The 16110-nt window shown below is 45.0% G+C and overlaps 1 protein-coding gene across 1 annotated transcript in view; it reads right to left on the bottom strand.

Moving 5' to 3' along the window:
• Positions 1–16110, bottom strand: part of LOC116365353 (neurotrypsin) — a gene marked incomplete at its 5' end in the record, with an annotated part of 38388 nt that overhangs the window by 14519 nt on the left and 7759 nt on the right. Inside the window, 3 exons of the mRNA XM_031818001.1 lie at positions 2044–2166; positions 2913–3003; positions 7474–7679. Of these exons, the coding sequence (XP_031673861.1) occupies positions 2044–2166; positions 2913–3003; positions 7474–7679 (420 nt within the window). The remainder of the gene's footprint in view (positions 1–2043; positions 2167–2912; positions 3004–7473; positions 7680–16110) is intronic.

The following is a 16110-nucleotide window of genomic DNA, read 5'->3' as shown; positions in this document are numbered from 1 at the left end:
ACGAGATCCTGAGACCCATTGTGGTGCCATTCATCCACCGCCATCACCTCATGTTTCAGCATGATAATGTACAGCCCCATGTCACAAGGATCTGGTCACAATTCCTGGAAGCTGAAAACGTCCCAGTTCTTCCATGGCCTGCATACTCACCAGACATGTCACCCCCTGAGCATGTTTGGGATGCTCTGGATCGACGTGTACGACAGCTTGTTCCAATTCCCGACAATATCCAGCAACTTCACACATCCATTAAAGAGGATGAATTTATTTCAATTTCCATATACAAACTGTTACTCAGTACAATGTATATTCTTTGTTCAGTTGCATGTGTAGCTTTCCAGAGTGGGAACTGGTTTTAGGAACTGGTTTTAGGAACTGGTTTTAGGGAACTGGTTTTGGGAACTGGTTTTAGGAACTGGTTTTGGGAACTGGTTTTAGGGAACTGGTTTTAGGAACTGGTTTTAGGGAACTGATTTTAGGGAACTGGTTTTAGGGAACTGGTTTTAGGAACTGGTTTTAGGGAACTGGTTTTAGGAACTGGTTTTAGGGAACTGATTTTAGGGAACTGGTTTTAGGAACTGGTTTTAGGAACTGGTTTTAGGGAACTGGTTTTAGGAACTGGTTTTAGGAACTGGTTTTGGGAAACTGGTTTTATGAACTTGTTTTAGGAACTGGTTTTGAATGCTTCTGCTGGTCTTTCTCTCTAATCGAGAAACACTGAGACAGAAATGCACTCTGGCACACTGTGAGTGGAGTGTGAGAATGTGTGTGTGTGAGTGAGTGTGTGTGTGGAGTGTAAGAATGTGTGTGTGTGAGTGTGAGTGGAGTGTAAGAATGCGTGTGTGTGTGGGTGAGTGTGAGAATGTGTGTGTGAGTGTGACCTGATCTGTCTCTGGTTTTTCATAACAAACTCAAACATTTGAAAATATCCCAGATAAAATCTGTAGAGGGGCTGAGAGACACAGTATTTACATCGAACTCAGATCATCATATGCAACATGGAGATATGCATCACACTCAAAATTGGCTACCCCCAACTTAACCTTACACACACACACACACACACACAGACACAGACACAGACACACACACACACGTTGATGAAGTGACTAGATGAATGTTGAGGTGTCTGTCTCTCTAAACTAGATGTTGATGAAGTGACTAGATGCATGTTGAGGTGTCTGTCTCTCTAAACTAGATGTTGATGAAGTGACTAGATGCATGTTGAGGTGTCTGTCTCTCTAAACTAGATGTTGATGAAGTGACTAGATGCATGTTGAGGTGTCTGTCTCTCTAAACTAGATGTTGATGAAGTGACTAGATGAATGTTGTGGTGTCTGTCTCTCTAAACTAGATGTTGATGAAGTGACTAGATGAATGTTGTGGTGTCTGTCTCTCTAAACTAGATGTTGATGAAGTGACTAGATGAATGTTGTGGTGTCTGTCTCTCTAAACTAGATGTTGATGAAGTGACTAGATGAATGTTGAGGTGTCTGTCTCTCTAAACTAGATGTTGATGAAGTGACTAGATGCATGTTGAGGTGTCTGTCTCTCTAAATGAGATGTTGATGAAGTGACTAGATGAATGTTGAGGTGTCTGTCTCTCTAAACTAGATGTTGATGAAGTGACTAGATGCATGTTGAGGTGTCTGTCTCTCTAAACTAGATGTTGATGAAGTGACTAGATGCATGTTGAGGTGTCTGTCTCTCTAAACTAGATGTTGATGAAGTGACTAGATGCATGTTGAGGTGTCTGTCTCTCTAAACTAGATGTTGATGAAGTGACTAGATGCATGTTGAGGTGTCTGTCTCTCTAAATGAGATGTTGATGAAGTGACTAGATGCATGTTGAGGTGTCTGTCTCTCTAAACTAGATGTTGATGAAGTGACTAGATGCATGTTGAGGTGTCTGTCTCTCTAAACTAGATGTTGATGAAGTGACTAGATGCATGTTGAGGTGTCTGTCTCTCTAAACTAGATGTTGATGAAGTGACTAGATGAATGTTGAGGTGTCTGTCTCAACCACGGTCTGGTTTGAGTTACCTCTTAAAGCAGTGAGCTGAGGTGAGTATCCAACAGGAGCTGATGAGAGTCGCTCCACACACCAACCTTCCGTCCCCCCGAGAGCCTCTGAGACGCACCGCAGCCTGCCATGGCCAGCCTCCCCTACACACACACACACACACACACACACACACACACACACACACACACACACACACACACACACACACACACACACACAATAAAACTAATGAGGGTTAGACACGGACACCCAACTACAACACCCAACACCCAACATACACGGACACTAGAACTACAACCCCCAACATACACGGATACTAGAACTACAACCCCCAACAAACACGGATACTAGAACTAAACTACAACACCCATCAACACACCATGTATTATAATATAATATATCTGGATAATATTAAACTACAACACCCATCAACACACATACTAGAACTACAACACCCATCAACACACCATGTATTATAATATAATATATCTGGATAATATTAAACTACAACACCCATCAACACACATACTAGAACTACAACACCCATCAACACACCAGATCAACTAGCTACACACAGTATATATACAGTATATATATGTAGTTCTCTCCTTACCTCAGTGAGTTCTCTCCTCCTATGATTCTGGATTATATTAAACTACAACACCCATCAACACACCAGTATATATATGTAGTTCTCTCCTTACCTCAGTGAGTTCTCTCCTCCTATGATTCTGGATTATATTAAACTACAACACCCATCAACACACCAGTATATATATGTAGTTCTCTCCTTACCTCAGTGAGTTCTCTCCTCCTATGATTCTGGATTATATAAAACTACAACACCCATCAACACACCAGTATATATATGTAGTTCTCTCCTTACCTCAGTGAGTTTTCTCCTCCTATGATTCTGCGTTGGCGTGTATGTATCAGCCTCAACCCACAGACAGGATCTGACACAGACTCCACCGTACCTAACACAGACAGACAGTTAGTATCTAACACAGACAGGATCTGACACAGACAGACAGTTAGTATCTAACACAGACAGACAGTTAGTATCTAACACAGACAGGATCTGACACAGACTCCACCGTACCTAACACAGACAGGACCGTTAGTACCTAACACAGACTCCACCGTACCTAACACAGACAGTACCGTTAGAACCTAACACAGACAGACAGTATATAACACAGACAGGATCTGACACGGACTCCACCGTACCTAACACAGACAGACAGTTAGTATATAACACAGACAGGATCTGACACAGACTCCACCGTACCTAACACAGACAGACAGTTAGTATCTAACACAGACAGGACCATTAGTACCTAACACAGACAGACAGGAACGTTAGTTTAGTATCTAACACAGACAGGAACGTTAGTATCTAACACAGACAGGAACATTAGTTTAGTATCTAACACAGACAGGAACATTAGTTTAGTATCTAACACAGATAGACAGACAGGAACGTTAGTTTAGTATCTAACACAGACAGGAACGTTAGTATCTAACACAGACAGGAACATTAGTTTAGTATCTAACACAGACAGACGGGATCGTTAGTTTAGTATCTAAAACAGACAGGAACGTTAGTATCTAACACAGACAGACAGACAGGAACATTAGTTTAGTATCTAACACAGACAGACAGACAGGAACATTAGTTTAGTATCTAACACAGACAGACCGGAACATTAGTTTAGTATCTAACACAGACAGGAACATTAGTTTAGTATCTAACACAGACATACAGACATGAACGTTAGTTTAGTATCTAACACAGACAGGAACATTAGTTTAGTATCTAACACAGACAGGAACATTAGTTTAGTATCTAACACAGACAGACAGACAGCAACATTAGTTTAGTATCTAACACAGACAGACAGGAACATTAGTTTAGTATCTAACACAGACAGACAGACAGACAGGAACATTAGTTTAGTATCTAACACAGACAGACCGGAACATTAGTTTAGTATCTAACACAGACAGACAGGAACATTAGTTTAGTATCTAACACAGACAGACAGACAGGAACATTAGTTTAGTATCTAACATAGACAGACAGGAACATTAACCTTAACCCCAACCCCAATGGTAACCCCAATGGTAACCCTAACCCCAATGGTAAACCCAATGGTAACCCTAACCCCAATGGTAACCCCAATGGTAACCCTAACCCCAATGGTAACCCTAACCCCAATGGTAACCCCAATGGTAACCCTAACCCAAATGGTAACCCCAACCCCAATGGTAACCCTAACCCCAATGGTAATTCCAATTGTAACCCCAATGGTAACCCTAACCCCAATGGTAACACCAATGTTAACCCTAACCCCAATGGTAACCCCAACCCCAATGGTAACCCTAACCCCAATGGTAACCTCAATGGTAACCCCAATGGTAACCCTAACCCCAATGGTAACCTCAATGGTAACCCCAACCCCAATGGTAACCCAAATGGTAACCCCAATGGTAACCCCAATGGTAACCCTAACCCCAATGGTAACCCTAACCCCAATGGTAACCCCAACCCCAATGGTAACCCACATGGTAACCCCAATGGTAACCCTAACCCCAATGGTAACCCCAACCCCAATGGTAACCCTAACCCCAATGGTAACCCCAATGGTAACCCTAACCCCAATGGTAACCCCAATGGTAACCCTAACCCAAATGGTAACCCCAATGTTAACCCTAACCCCAATGGTAACCCCAACCCCAATGGTAACCCTAACCCCAATGGTAATCCCAATGGTAACCCTAACCCCAATGGTAACCTCAATGGTAACCCCAATGGTAACCCCAATGGTAACCCTAACCCCAATGGTAACCTCAATGGTAACCCTAACCCCAATGGTAACCCCAACCCCAATGGTAACCCCAATGGTAACCCCAATGGTAACCCCAATGGTAACCCTAACCCCAATGGTAACCCTAACCCCAATGGTAACCCTAACACCAATGGTAACCCCAACCCCAATGGTAACCCCAACCCCAATGGTAACCCTAACCCCAATGGTAACCCTAACCCCAATGGTAACCCCAACCACAATGGTAACCCTAACCCCAATGGTAACCCCAATGGTAACCCTAACCCCAATGGTAACCCTAACCCCAATGGTAACCCCAACCCAAATGGTAACCCCAACCACAATGGTAACCCCAACCCCAATGGTAACCCTAACCCCAATGGTAACCCTAACCCCAATGGTAACCCCAACCCCAATGGTAACCCTAACCCCAATGGTAACCCTAACCCCAATGGTAACCCCAACCCCAATGGTAACCCTAACCCCAATGGTAACCCTAACCCCAATGGTAACCCCAACCCCAATGGTAACCCTAACCCCAATGGTAACCCCAATGGTAACCCTAACCCCAATGGTAACCCTAACCCCAATGGTAACCCTAACACCAATGGTAACCCCAACCCCAATGGTAACCCCAACCCCAATGGTAACCCTAACCCCAATGGTAACCCTAACCCCAATGGTAACCCCAACCCCAATGGTAACCCTAACCCCAATGGTAACCCTAACCCCAATGGTAACCCCAACCCCAATGGTAACCCTAACCCCAATGGTAACCCCAATGGTAACCCTAACACCAATGGTAACCCTAACCCCAATGGTAACCCCAATGGTAACCCTAACCCCAATGGTAACCCCAATGGTAACCCTAACCCAAATGGTAACCCCAATGTTAACCCTAACCCCAATGGTAACCCCAACCCCAATGGTAACCCTAACCCCAATGGTAATCCCAATGGTAACCCTAACCCCAATGGTAACCTCAATGGTAACCCCAATGGTAACCCCAATGGTAACCCTAACCCCAATGGTAACCTCAATGGTAACCCTAACCCCAATGGTAACCCCAACCCCAATGGTAACCCCAATGGTAACCCCAATGGTAACCCCAATGGTAACCCTAACCCCAATGGTAACCCTAACCCCAATGGTAACCCTAACACCAATGGTAACCCCAACCCCAATGGTAACCCCAACCCCAATGGTAACCCTAACCCCAATGGTAACCCTAACCCCAATGGTAACCCCAACCACAATGGTAACCCTAACCCCAATGGTAACCCCAATGGTAACCCTAACCCCAATGGTAACCCTAACCCCAATGGTAACCCCAACCCAAATGGTAACCCCAACCACAATGGTAACCCCAACCCCAATGGTAACCCTAACCCCAATGGTAACCCTAACCCCAATGGTAACCCCAACCCCAATGGTAACCCTAACCCCAATGGTAACCCTAACCCCAATGGTAACCCCAACCCCAATGGTAACCCTAACCCCAATGGTAACCCTAACCCCAATGGTAACCCCAACCCCAATGGTAACCCTAACCCCAATGGTAACCCCAATGGTAACCCTAACCCCAATGGTAACCCTAACCCCAATGGTAACCCTAACACCAATGGTAACCCCAACCCCAATGGTAACCCCAACCCCAATGGTAACCCTAACCCCAATGGTAACCCTAACCCCAATGGTAACCCCAACCCCAATGGTAACCCTAACCCCAATGGTAACCCTAACCCCAATGGTAACCCCAACCCCAATGGTAACCCTAACCCCAATGGTAACCCCAATGGTAACCCTAACCCCAATGGTAACCCTAACCCCAATGGTAACCCTAACCCCAATGGTAACCCCAACCCCAATGGTAACCCCAACCCCAATGGTAACCCCAACCCCAATGGTAACCCTAACCCCAATGGTAACCCTAACCCCAATGGTAACCCCAACCCCAATGGTAACCCTAACCCCAATGGTAACCCTAACCCCAATGGTAACCCCAACCCCAATGGTAACCCTAACCCCAATGGTAACCCTAACCCCAATGGTAACCCCAACCCCAATGGTAACCCCAATGGTAACCCCAACCCCAATGGTAACCCTAACCCCAATGGTAACCCTAACCCCAATGGTAACCCAAACCCCAATGGTAACCCTAACCCCAATGGGAACCCTAACCCCAATGGTAACCCTAACCCCAATGGTAACCCTAACCCCAATGGTAACCCTAACCCCAATGGTAACCCCAACCCCAATGGTAACCCTAACCCCAATGGTAACCCCAACCCCAATGGTAACCCCAACCCCAATGGTAACCCTAACCCCAATGGTAACCACAACCCCAATGGTAACCCCAATGGTAACCCTAACCCCAATGGTAACCCCAACCCCAATGGTAACCCCAACCCCAATGGTAACCCCAATGGTAACCCTAACCCCAATGGTAACCCCAATGGTAACCCTAACCCCAATGGTAACCCCAACCCCAATGGTAACCCCAACCCCAATGGTAACCCCAACCCCAATGTTGTCTCTCTGTGTTAGATACTAAACTGGGATTTCTCCTAGAACAGGTTGACGTAAGATAAATATGTTTGTGACATCACCACTGACCTTTGCCCTCTGTGTCGCTGAACTGTGATTGGCCGTAGTCACAGATGACCCCGGCGTCTTCGCTATGGCGACAGTTATGCGTCCCGGTTGGCTGTTTGAGGCAGTCGACCAATGAACGCTCTTCGCCGGAACACTTCACGTTGTCCACATGGATAGGCCCCTCCCCCTCGCCAAAATACGCCATCACACGGGCCTTTGCCACTCCACTGAAGACGACACACAAACATCGCAGACAGACAGAGTGTATGAGCGTAAATACACTTCCACACAACAGCGTTACACTTAGACACTGAAGATACCAATGAATCAACTACGATACTAATGAATCAACTACGATACTAATGAATCAACTACGATACTAATGAATCAACTACGATACGGTTGAATCAACTACGATACGGTTGAATCAACTACGATACGGTTGAATCAACTACGATACCAAAAAATCAACTACGATACGGTTGAATCAACTACGATACGGTTGAATCAACTACGATACGGTTGAATCAACTACGATACGGTTGAATCAACTACGATACCAATGAATCAACTACGATACCAATGAATCAACTATGGTACGGTCATCATTGTAACTAACTGAATCATCATCGTAACCAACTGAATCATCATTGTAACTAACTGAATCATCATTGTAACTAACTAAATCATTGTAACTAACTAAATCATAACTAAATCATCATTGTAACTTAATCATCATCTTAACTAACTGAATCATCATTGAAACCAACTGAATCATCATAGGTCTACCAACTGAATCATCATAGGTCTACCAACTGAATCATCATAGGTCTACCAACAATCATCATTGTAACTAACTGAATCATCATTGTAACTAACTGAATCATCATTGTAACTAACTGAATCATCATTGTAACTAACTGAATCATCATTGTAACTAACTGAATCATCATTGTAAGTAGCTGAATCATCATTGTAACCAACTGAATCATCATTGTAACTAACTGAATCATCATTGTAAGTAGCTGAATCATCATTGTAACTAACTGAATCATCATTGTAACGAACTGAATCATCATTGTAACCAACTGAATCATAACTAAATCATCATTGTAACCAACTGAATCATCATTGTAACCAACTGAATCATCATTGTAAGTAGCTGAATCATCATTGTAACCAACTGAATCATCATTGTAACCAACTGAATCATCATTGTAACCAACTGAATCATCATTGTAACCAACTGTATTAGAGATGTGGACACTGTTTCTTTGTCTTTGTTTCAGTGTCCACATCTCTATTACAGTAAAATAATCTCCATGTGTTTCAGTGTCCACATCTCCATGTGTTTCAGTGTCCACATCTCTATTACAGTAAAATAATCTCCATGTGTTTCAGTGTCCACATCTCCATGTGTTTCAGTGTCCACATCTCCATGTGTTTCAGTGTCCACATCTCTATGTGTTTCAGTGTCCATATCTCTATGTGTTTCAGTGTCCATATCTCTATGTGTTTCAGTGTCCACATCTCTATGTATTTCAGTGTCCACATCTCTATGTGTTTCAGTGTCCACATCTCTATTACAGTAAAACAATCTCTATGTGTTTCAGTGTCCATATCTCTATTACAGTAAAATAATCTCCATGTTTCAGTGTCCACATCTCCATGTGTTTCAGTGTCCCCATCTCCATGTGTTTCAGTGTCCACATCTCCATGTGTTTCAGTGTCCACATCTCTATGTGTTTCAGTGTCCACATCTCCATGTGTTTCAGTGTCCACATCTCTATGTGTTTCAGTGTCCACATCTCTATGTGTTTCAGTGTCCACATCTCTATGTGTTTCAGTGTCCACATCTCTATGTGTTTCAGTGTCCACATCTCTATGTGTTTCAGTGTCCACATCTCTACGTGTTTCAGTGTCCATATCTCTATTACAGTAAAATAATCTCCATGTGTTTCAGTGTCCACATCTCTATGTGTTTCAGTGTCCACATCTCTATGTGTTTCAGTGTCCACATCTCTATGTGTTTCAGTGTCCACATCTCTATGTGTTTCAGTGTCCATATCTCTATTACAGTAAAATAATCTCTATGTGTTTCAGTGTCCACATCTCCATGTGTTTCAGTGTCCACATCTCTATGTGTTTCAGTGTCCACATCTCTATGTGTTTCAGTGTCCACATCTCCATGTGTTTCAGTGTCCACATCTCTATGTGTTTCAGTGTCCACATCTCCATGTGTTTCAGTGTCCACATCTCTATGTGTTTCAGTGTCCACATCTCTATGTGTTTCAGTGTCCACATCTCTATGTGTTTCAGTGTCCACATCTCTATGTGTTTCAGTGTCCACATCTCTATGTGTTTCAGTGTCCACATCTCTACGTGTTTCAGTGTCCATATCTCTATTACAGTAAAATAATCTCCATGTGTTTCAGTGTCCACATCTCTATGTGTTTCAGTGTCCACATCTCTATGTGTTTCAGTGTCCACATCTCTATGTGTTTCAGTGTCCACATCTCTATGTGTTTCAGTGTCCATATCTCTATTACAGTAAAATAATCTCTATGTGTTTCAGTGTCCACATCTCCATGTGTTTCAGTGTCCACATCTCTATGTGTTTCAGTGTCCACATCTCTATGTGTTTCAGTGTCCACATCTCCATGTGTTTCAGTGTCCATATCTCTATTACAGTAAAATAATCTCTATGTGTTTCAGTGTCCACATCTCTATGTGTTTCAGTGTCCACATCTCTATGTGTTTCAGTGTCCACATCTCTATGTGTTTCAGTGTCCACATCTCTATGTGTTTCAGTGTCCATATCTCTATTACAGTAAAATAATCTCCATGTGTTTCAGTGTCCACATCTCCATGTGTTTCAGTGTCCACATCTCTATGTGTTTAAGTGTCCACATCTCTATGTGTTTCAGTGTCCACATCTCTATGTGTTTCAGTGTCCACATCTCTATGTGTTTCAGTGTCCATATCTCTATGTGTTTCAGTGTCCACATCTCTATGTGTTTCAGTGTCCATATCTCTATGTGTTTCAGTGTCCATATGAACCATTCTGTTGGAACACACCTCAAATGCAAATAGCGAGATAAAACGCTTGTCAGAGAGTGAGATGTGATCTCTCAACTTTGTTGGCGTGAGAGGCAGGGGGAGGAGCTTGGAATGAGAGGCAGTGGGAGGGGCTTGGTGTGAGAGACAGAGGGAGGGGCTTGGCTTGAGAGGCAGAGGGAGGGGCTTGGCGTGAGAGGCAGTGGGAGGGGCTTGGCGTGAGAGGCAGTGGTAGGGGCTTGGCGTGTGAAACAGAGGGAAGGGCAGGGCTTGTGTGAGAGGAAGTGGGAGAGGATTGGTGTGAGAGACAGAGGGGGGGACTTGGTGTGACAGGCAGTGGGAGGGGCTTGGCGTGAGAGGCAGTGGGAGGGGCTTGGAATGAGAGGCAGTGGGAGGGGCTTGGAATGAGAGGCAGTGGGAGGGGCTTGGTGTGAGATGCAGTGGGAGGGGCTTGGAATGAGAGGCAGTGGGAGGGGCTTGGAGTGAGAGGCAGTGGGAGGGGCATGGAATGAGAGGCAGTGGGAGGGGCTTGGAATGAGAGGCAGTGGGAGGGGCTTGGCGTGAGAGACAGTGGGAGGGCTTGGTGTGACAGGCAGTGAGAGGGGCTTTGCGTGAGAGGCAGGGGGAGGGGCTTGGAATGAGAGGCAGTGGGAGGGGCTTGGAATGAGAGGCAGTGGGAGGGGCTTGGTGTGAGAGGAAGTGGGAGGGGCTTGGCATGAGAGGCAGTGGGAGGGGCTTGGTGTGAGAGGAAGTGGGAGGGGCTTGGTGTGACAGGCAGTGGGAGGGGCTTGGCATGAGAGGCAGTAGGAGGGGCTTGGTGTGTGAAACAGAGGGAAGGGCAGGGCTTGAGAGGCAGAGGGAGGGGCTTGGCATGAGAGGCGGGGGGAGGGGCTTGGTGTGAGAGGAAGTGGGAGGGGCTTGGTGTGAGAGGAAGTGGGAGAGGCTTGGTGTGAGAGACAGAGGGGGGGACTTGGTGTGACAGGCAGTGGGAGGGGCTTGGCGTGAGAGGCAGTGGGAGGGGCTTGGAATGAGAGGCAGTGGGAGGAGCTTGGTGTGAGAGGAAGTGGGAGGAGCTTGGAATGAGAGGCAGTGGGAGGGGCTTGGAGTGAGAGGCAGTGGGAGGGGCTTGGTGTGAGAGGAAGTGGGAGGGGCTTGGTGTGACAGGCAGTGGGAGGGGCTTGGCATGAGAGGCAGTAGGAGGGGCTTTGCGTGAGAGGCAGGGGGAGGGGCTTTGCATGAGAGGCAGTGGGAGGGGCTTGGAGTGAGAGGCAGTGGGAGGGGCATGGAATGAGAGGCAGTGGGAGGGGCTTGGAGTGAGAGGCAGTGGGAGGGGCATGGAATGAGAGGCAGTGGGAGGGGCTTGGAATGAGAGGCAGTGGGAGGGGCTTGGCGTGAGAGACAGTGGGAGGGGCTTGGTGTTTTTAAACAGAGAGGAAGAGGTGAAGAGAGAGGTTTCACTCTCTCTAAAATCTGTCCAAATTAAAGCCAATGTGTTTCTTTGGGTTTATTATGGACCTCAGTTTGTCGCCTGCCTTTCCACCTTTGGGACCACGGCTCCCATTGTTAGGGTGGAGACGTGCATCTCGTCATTACATACACATATCTGGTGTAAATGGGAAGGGGCACACTGAGGAGCGAAGGAGACGAGACCAAAAAGACAACACACACTGACACAAACACATCCACTACCATCTACACTACATTATCTCTGTCTGTCCCAGATTCTACAATCTACACTACATTATCTCTGTCTGTCCCAGATTCTACCATCTACATTATGTCTGTCTGTCTGTCCTCCAGATTGTACCATCTACATTATGTCTGTCTGTCTGTCCTCCAGATTCTACCATCTACATTATGTCTGTCTGTCTGTCTGTCCTCCAGATTGTACCATCTACATTATCTCTGTCTGTCCTCCAGATTCTACCATCTACATTACATTATGTCTGTCTGTCTGTCCTCCAGATTCTACCATCTACATTATGTCTGTCTGTCTGTCCTCCAGATTCTACCATCTACATTCTGTCTGTCTGTCTGTCCTCCAGATTCTACCATCTACATTATGTCTGTCTGTCTGTCTGTCTGTCCCAGATTCTACCATCTACATTATGTCTGTCTGTCTGTCTGTCCTCCAGATTCTACCATCTACATTACATTATGTCTGTCTGTCTGTCCTCCAGATTCTACCATCTACATTATGTCTGTCTGTCTGTCCCAGATTCTACCATCTACATTATGTCTGTCTGTCTGTCTGTCCTCCAGATTCTACCATCTACATTATGTCTGTCTGTCTGTCTGTCCCAGATTCTACCATCTACATTACATTATGTCTGTCTGTCTGTCCTCCAGATTCTACCATCTACATTATGTCTGTCTGTCTGTCTGTCCTCCAGATTCTACCATCTACATTATGTCTGTCTGTCTGTCTGTCCTCCAGATTCTACCATCTACATTACATTCTGTCTGTCCTGTCTGTCTGTCCTCCAGATTCTACCATCTACATTCTGTCTGTCTGTCTGTCTGTCCTCCAGATTCTACCATCTACATTACGTCTGTCTGTCTGTCCTCCAGATTCTACCATCTACATTATGTCTGTCTGTCTGTCTGTCCTCCAGATTCTACCATCTACATTACATTATGTCTGTCTGTCTGTCCTCCAGATTGTACCATCTACATTATCTCTGTCTGTCCCAGATTCTACCATCTACATTATGTCTGTCTGTCTGTCCCCCAGATTCTACCATCTACATTATGTCTGTCTGACTGTCCTCCAGATTCTACCATCTACATTACGTCTGTCTGTCTGTCCTCCAGATTCTACCATCTACATTATGTCTGTCTGTCTGTCTGTCCTCCAGATTCTACCATCTACATTACATTATGTCTGTCTGTCTGTCCTCCAGATTCTACCATCTACATTATGTCTGTCTGTCTGTCTGTCCTCCAGATTCTACCATCTACATTCTGTCTGTCTGTCTGTCTGTCCTCCAGATTCTACCATCTACATTATGTCTGTCTGTCTGTCCCCCAGATTCTACCATCTACATTCTGTCTGTCTGTCTGTCTGTCCTCCAGATTCTACCATCTACATTCTGTCTGTCTGTCTGTCTGTCCTCCAGATTCTACCATCTACATTACGTCTGTCTGTCTGTCCTCCAGATTCTACCATCTACATTATGTCTGTCTGTCTGTCTGTCCTCCAGATTCTACCATCTACATTACATTATGTCTGTCTGTCTGTCCTCCAGATTCTACCATCTACATTATGTCTGTCTGTCTGTCTGTCTGTCTGTCTGTCTGTCCTCCAGATTCTACCATCTACATTACGTCTGTCTGTCTGTCCTCCAGATTCTACCATCTACATTACGTCTGTCTGTCTGTCCTCCAGATTCTACCATCTACATTATGTCTGTCTGTCTGTCTGTCTGTCCTCCAGATTCTACCATCTACATTATGTCTGTCTGTCTGTCCTCCAGATTCTACCATCTACATTATGTCTGTCTGTCTGTCTGTCCTCCAGATTCTACCATCTACATTATGTCTGTCTGTCTGTCTGTCTGTCCTCCAGATTCTACCATCTACATTATGTCTGTCTGTCTGTCCTCCAGATTCTACCATCTACATTATGTCTGTCTGTCTGTCTGTCCTCCAGATTCTACCATCTACATTATGTCTGTCTGTCTGTCCTCCAGATTCTACCATCTACATTACGTCTGTCTGTCTGTCTGTCCTCCAGATTCTACCATCTACATTATGTCTGTCTGACTGTCCTCCAGATTCTACCATCTACATTACGTCTGTCTGTCTGTCCTCCAGATTCTACCATCTACACTACATTATGTCTGTCTGTCTGTCCTCCAGATTCTACCATCTACATTATGTCTGTCTGTCTGTCTGTCCTCCAGATTCTACCATCTACATTATGTCTGTCTGTCTGTCTGTCTGTCCTCCAGATTCTACCATCTACATTATGTCTGTCTGTCTGTCTGTCTGTCCTCCAGATTCTACCATCTACATTATGTCTGTCTGTCTGTCTGTCTGTCTGTCCTCCAGATTCTACCATCTACATTATGTCTGTCTGTCTGTCTGTCCTCCAGATTGTACCATCTACATTATGTCTGTCTGTCTGTCCTCCAGATTCTACCATCTACATTATGTCTGTCTGTCTGTCTGTCCTCCAGATTCTACCATCTACATTATGTCTGTCTGTCTGTCCTCCAGATTCTACCATCTACATTATGTCTGTCTGTCTGTCCTCCAGATTCTACCATCTACATTATGTCTGTCTGTCTGTCCTCCAGATTCTACCATCTACATTACGTCTGTCTGTCTGTCCTCCAGATTCTACCATCTACATTATGTCTGTCTGTCTGTCTGTCCTCCAGATTCTACCATCTACATTACATTATGTCTGTCTGTCTGTCTGTCTGTCCTCCAGATTCTACCATCTACACTACATTATGTCTGTCTGTCTGTCTGTCCTCCAGATTCTACCATCTACATTATGTCTGTCTGTCTGTCCTCCAGATTCTACCATCTACATTATGTCTGTCTGTCTGTCTGTCCTCCAGATTCTACCATCTACATTATGTCTGTCTGTCTGTCCTCCAGATTCTACCATCTACATTATGTCTGTCTGTCTGTCTGTCTGTCCTCCAGATTCTACCATCTACATTATGTCTGTCTGTCTGTCCTCCAGATTCTACCATCTACATTATGTCTGTCTGTCTGTCTGTCTGTCTGTCCTCCAGATTCTACCATCTACATTATGTCTGTCTGTCTGTCCCAGATTCTACCATCTACATTACATTATGTCTGTCTGTCTGTCCTCCAGATTGTACCATCTACATTATGTCTGTCTGACTGTCTGTCTGTCCTCCAGATTCTACCATCTACATTATGTCTGTCTGTCTGTCTGTCTGTCCTCCAGATTCTACCATCTACATTATGTCTGTCTGTCTGTCTGTCCCAGATTCTACCATCTACATTATGTCTGTCTGTCTGTCCTCCAGATTCTACCATCTACATTATGTCTGTCTGTCTGTCTGTCTGTCCTCCAGATTCTACCATCTACATTATGTCTGTCTGTCTGTCTGTCTGTCTGTCTGTCCTCCAGATTCTACCATCTACATTATGTCTGTCTGACTGTCTGTCTGTCCTCCAGATTCTACCATCTACATTATGTCTGTCTGTCTGTCTGTCTGTCCTCCAGATTCTACCATCTACATTATGTCTGTCTGTCTGTCTGTCTGTCCTCCAGATTCTACCATCTACATTATGTCTGTCTGTCTGTCTGTCTGTCCTCCAGATTCTACCATCTACATTATGTCTGTCTGTCTGTCTGTCTGTCCTCCAGATTCTACCATCTACATTATGTCTGTCTGTCTGTCCCAGATTCTACCATCTACATTATGTCTGTCTGTCTGTCTGTCTGTCCTCCAGATTCTACCATCTACATTATGTCTGTCTGTCTGTCCTCCAGATTCTTAGAGTTCCTAGAGTCAGTAATAAAACCTGACTGAGGCCTCAGAGACACATTCATCTCTCTCTCTCTCTGTGTGTGTATGATGTATGTAATTTATTTTCCCTGAACCAGGAGGC

Source organism: Oncorhynchus kisutch, unplaced genomic scaffold, assembly GCF_002021735.2.
Source record: "Oncorhynchus kisutch isolate 150728-3 unplaced genomic scaffold, Okis_V2 scaffold1223, whole genome shotgun sequence".
NCBI classification, from domain to species: domain Eukaryota; kingdom Metazoa; phylum Chordata; class Actinopteri; order Salmoniformes; family Salmonidae; genus Oncorhynchus; species Oncorhynchus kisutch.
Note: the sequence above shows the minus strand (reverse complement) of the source record. Positions and strands in the feature narration are given on the sequence as shown.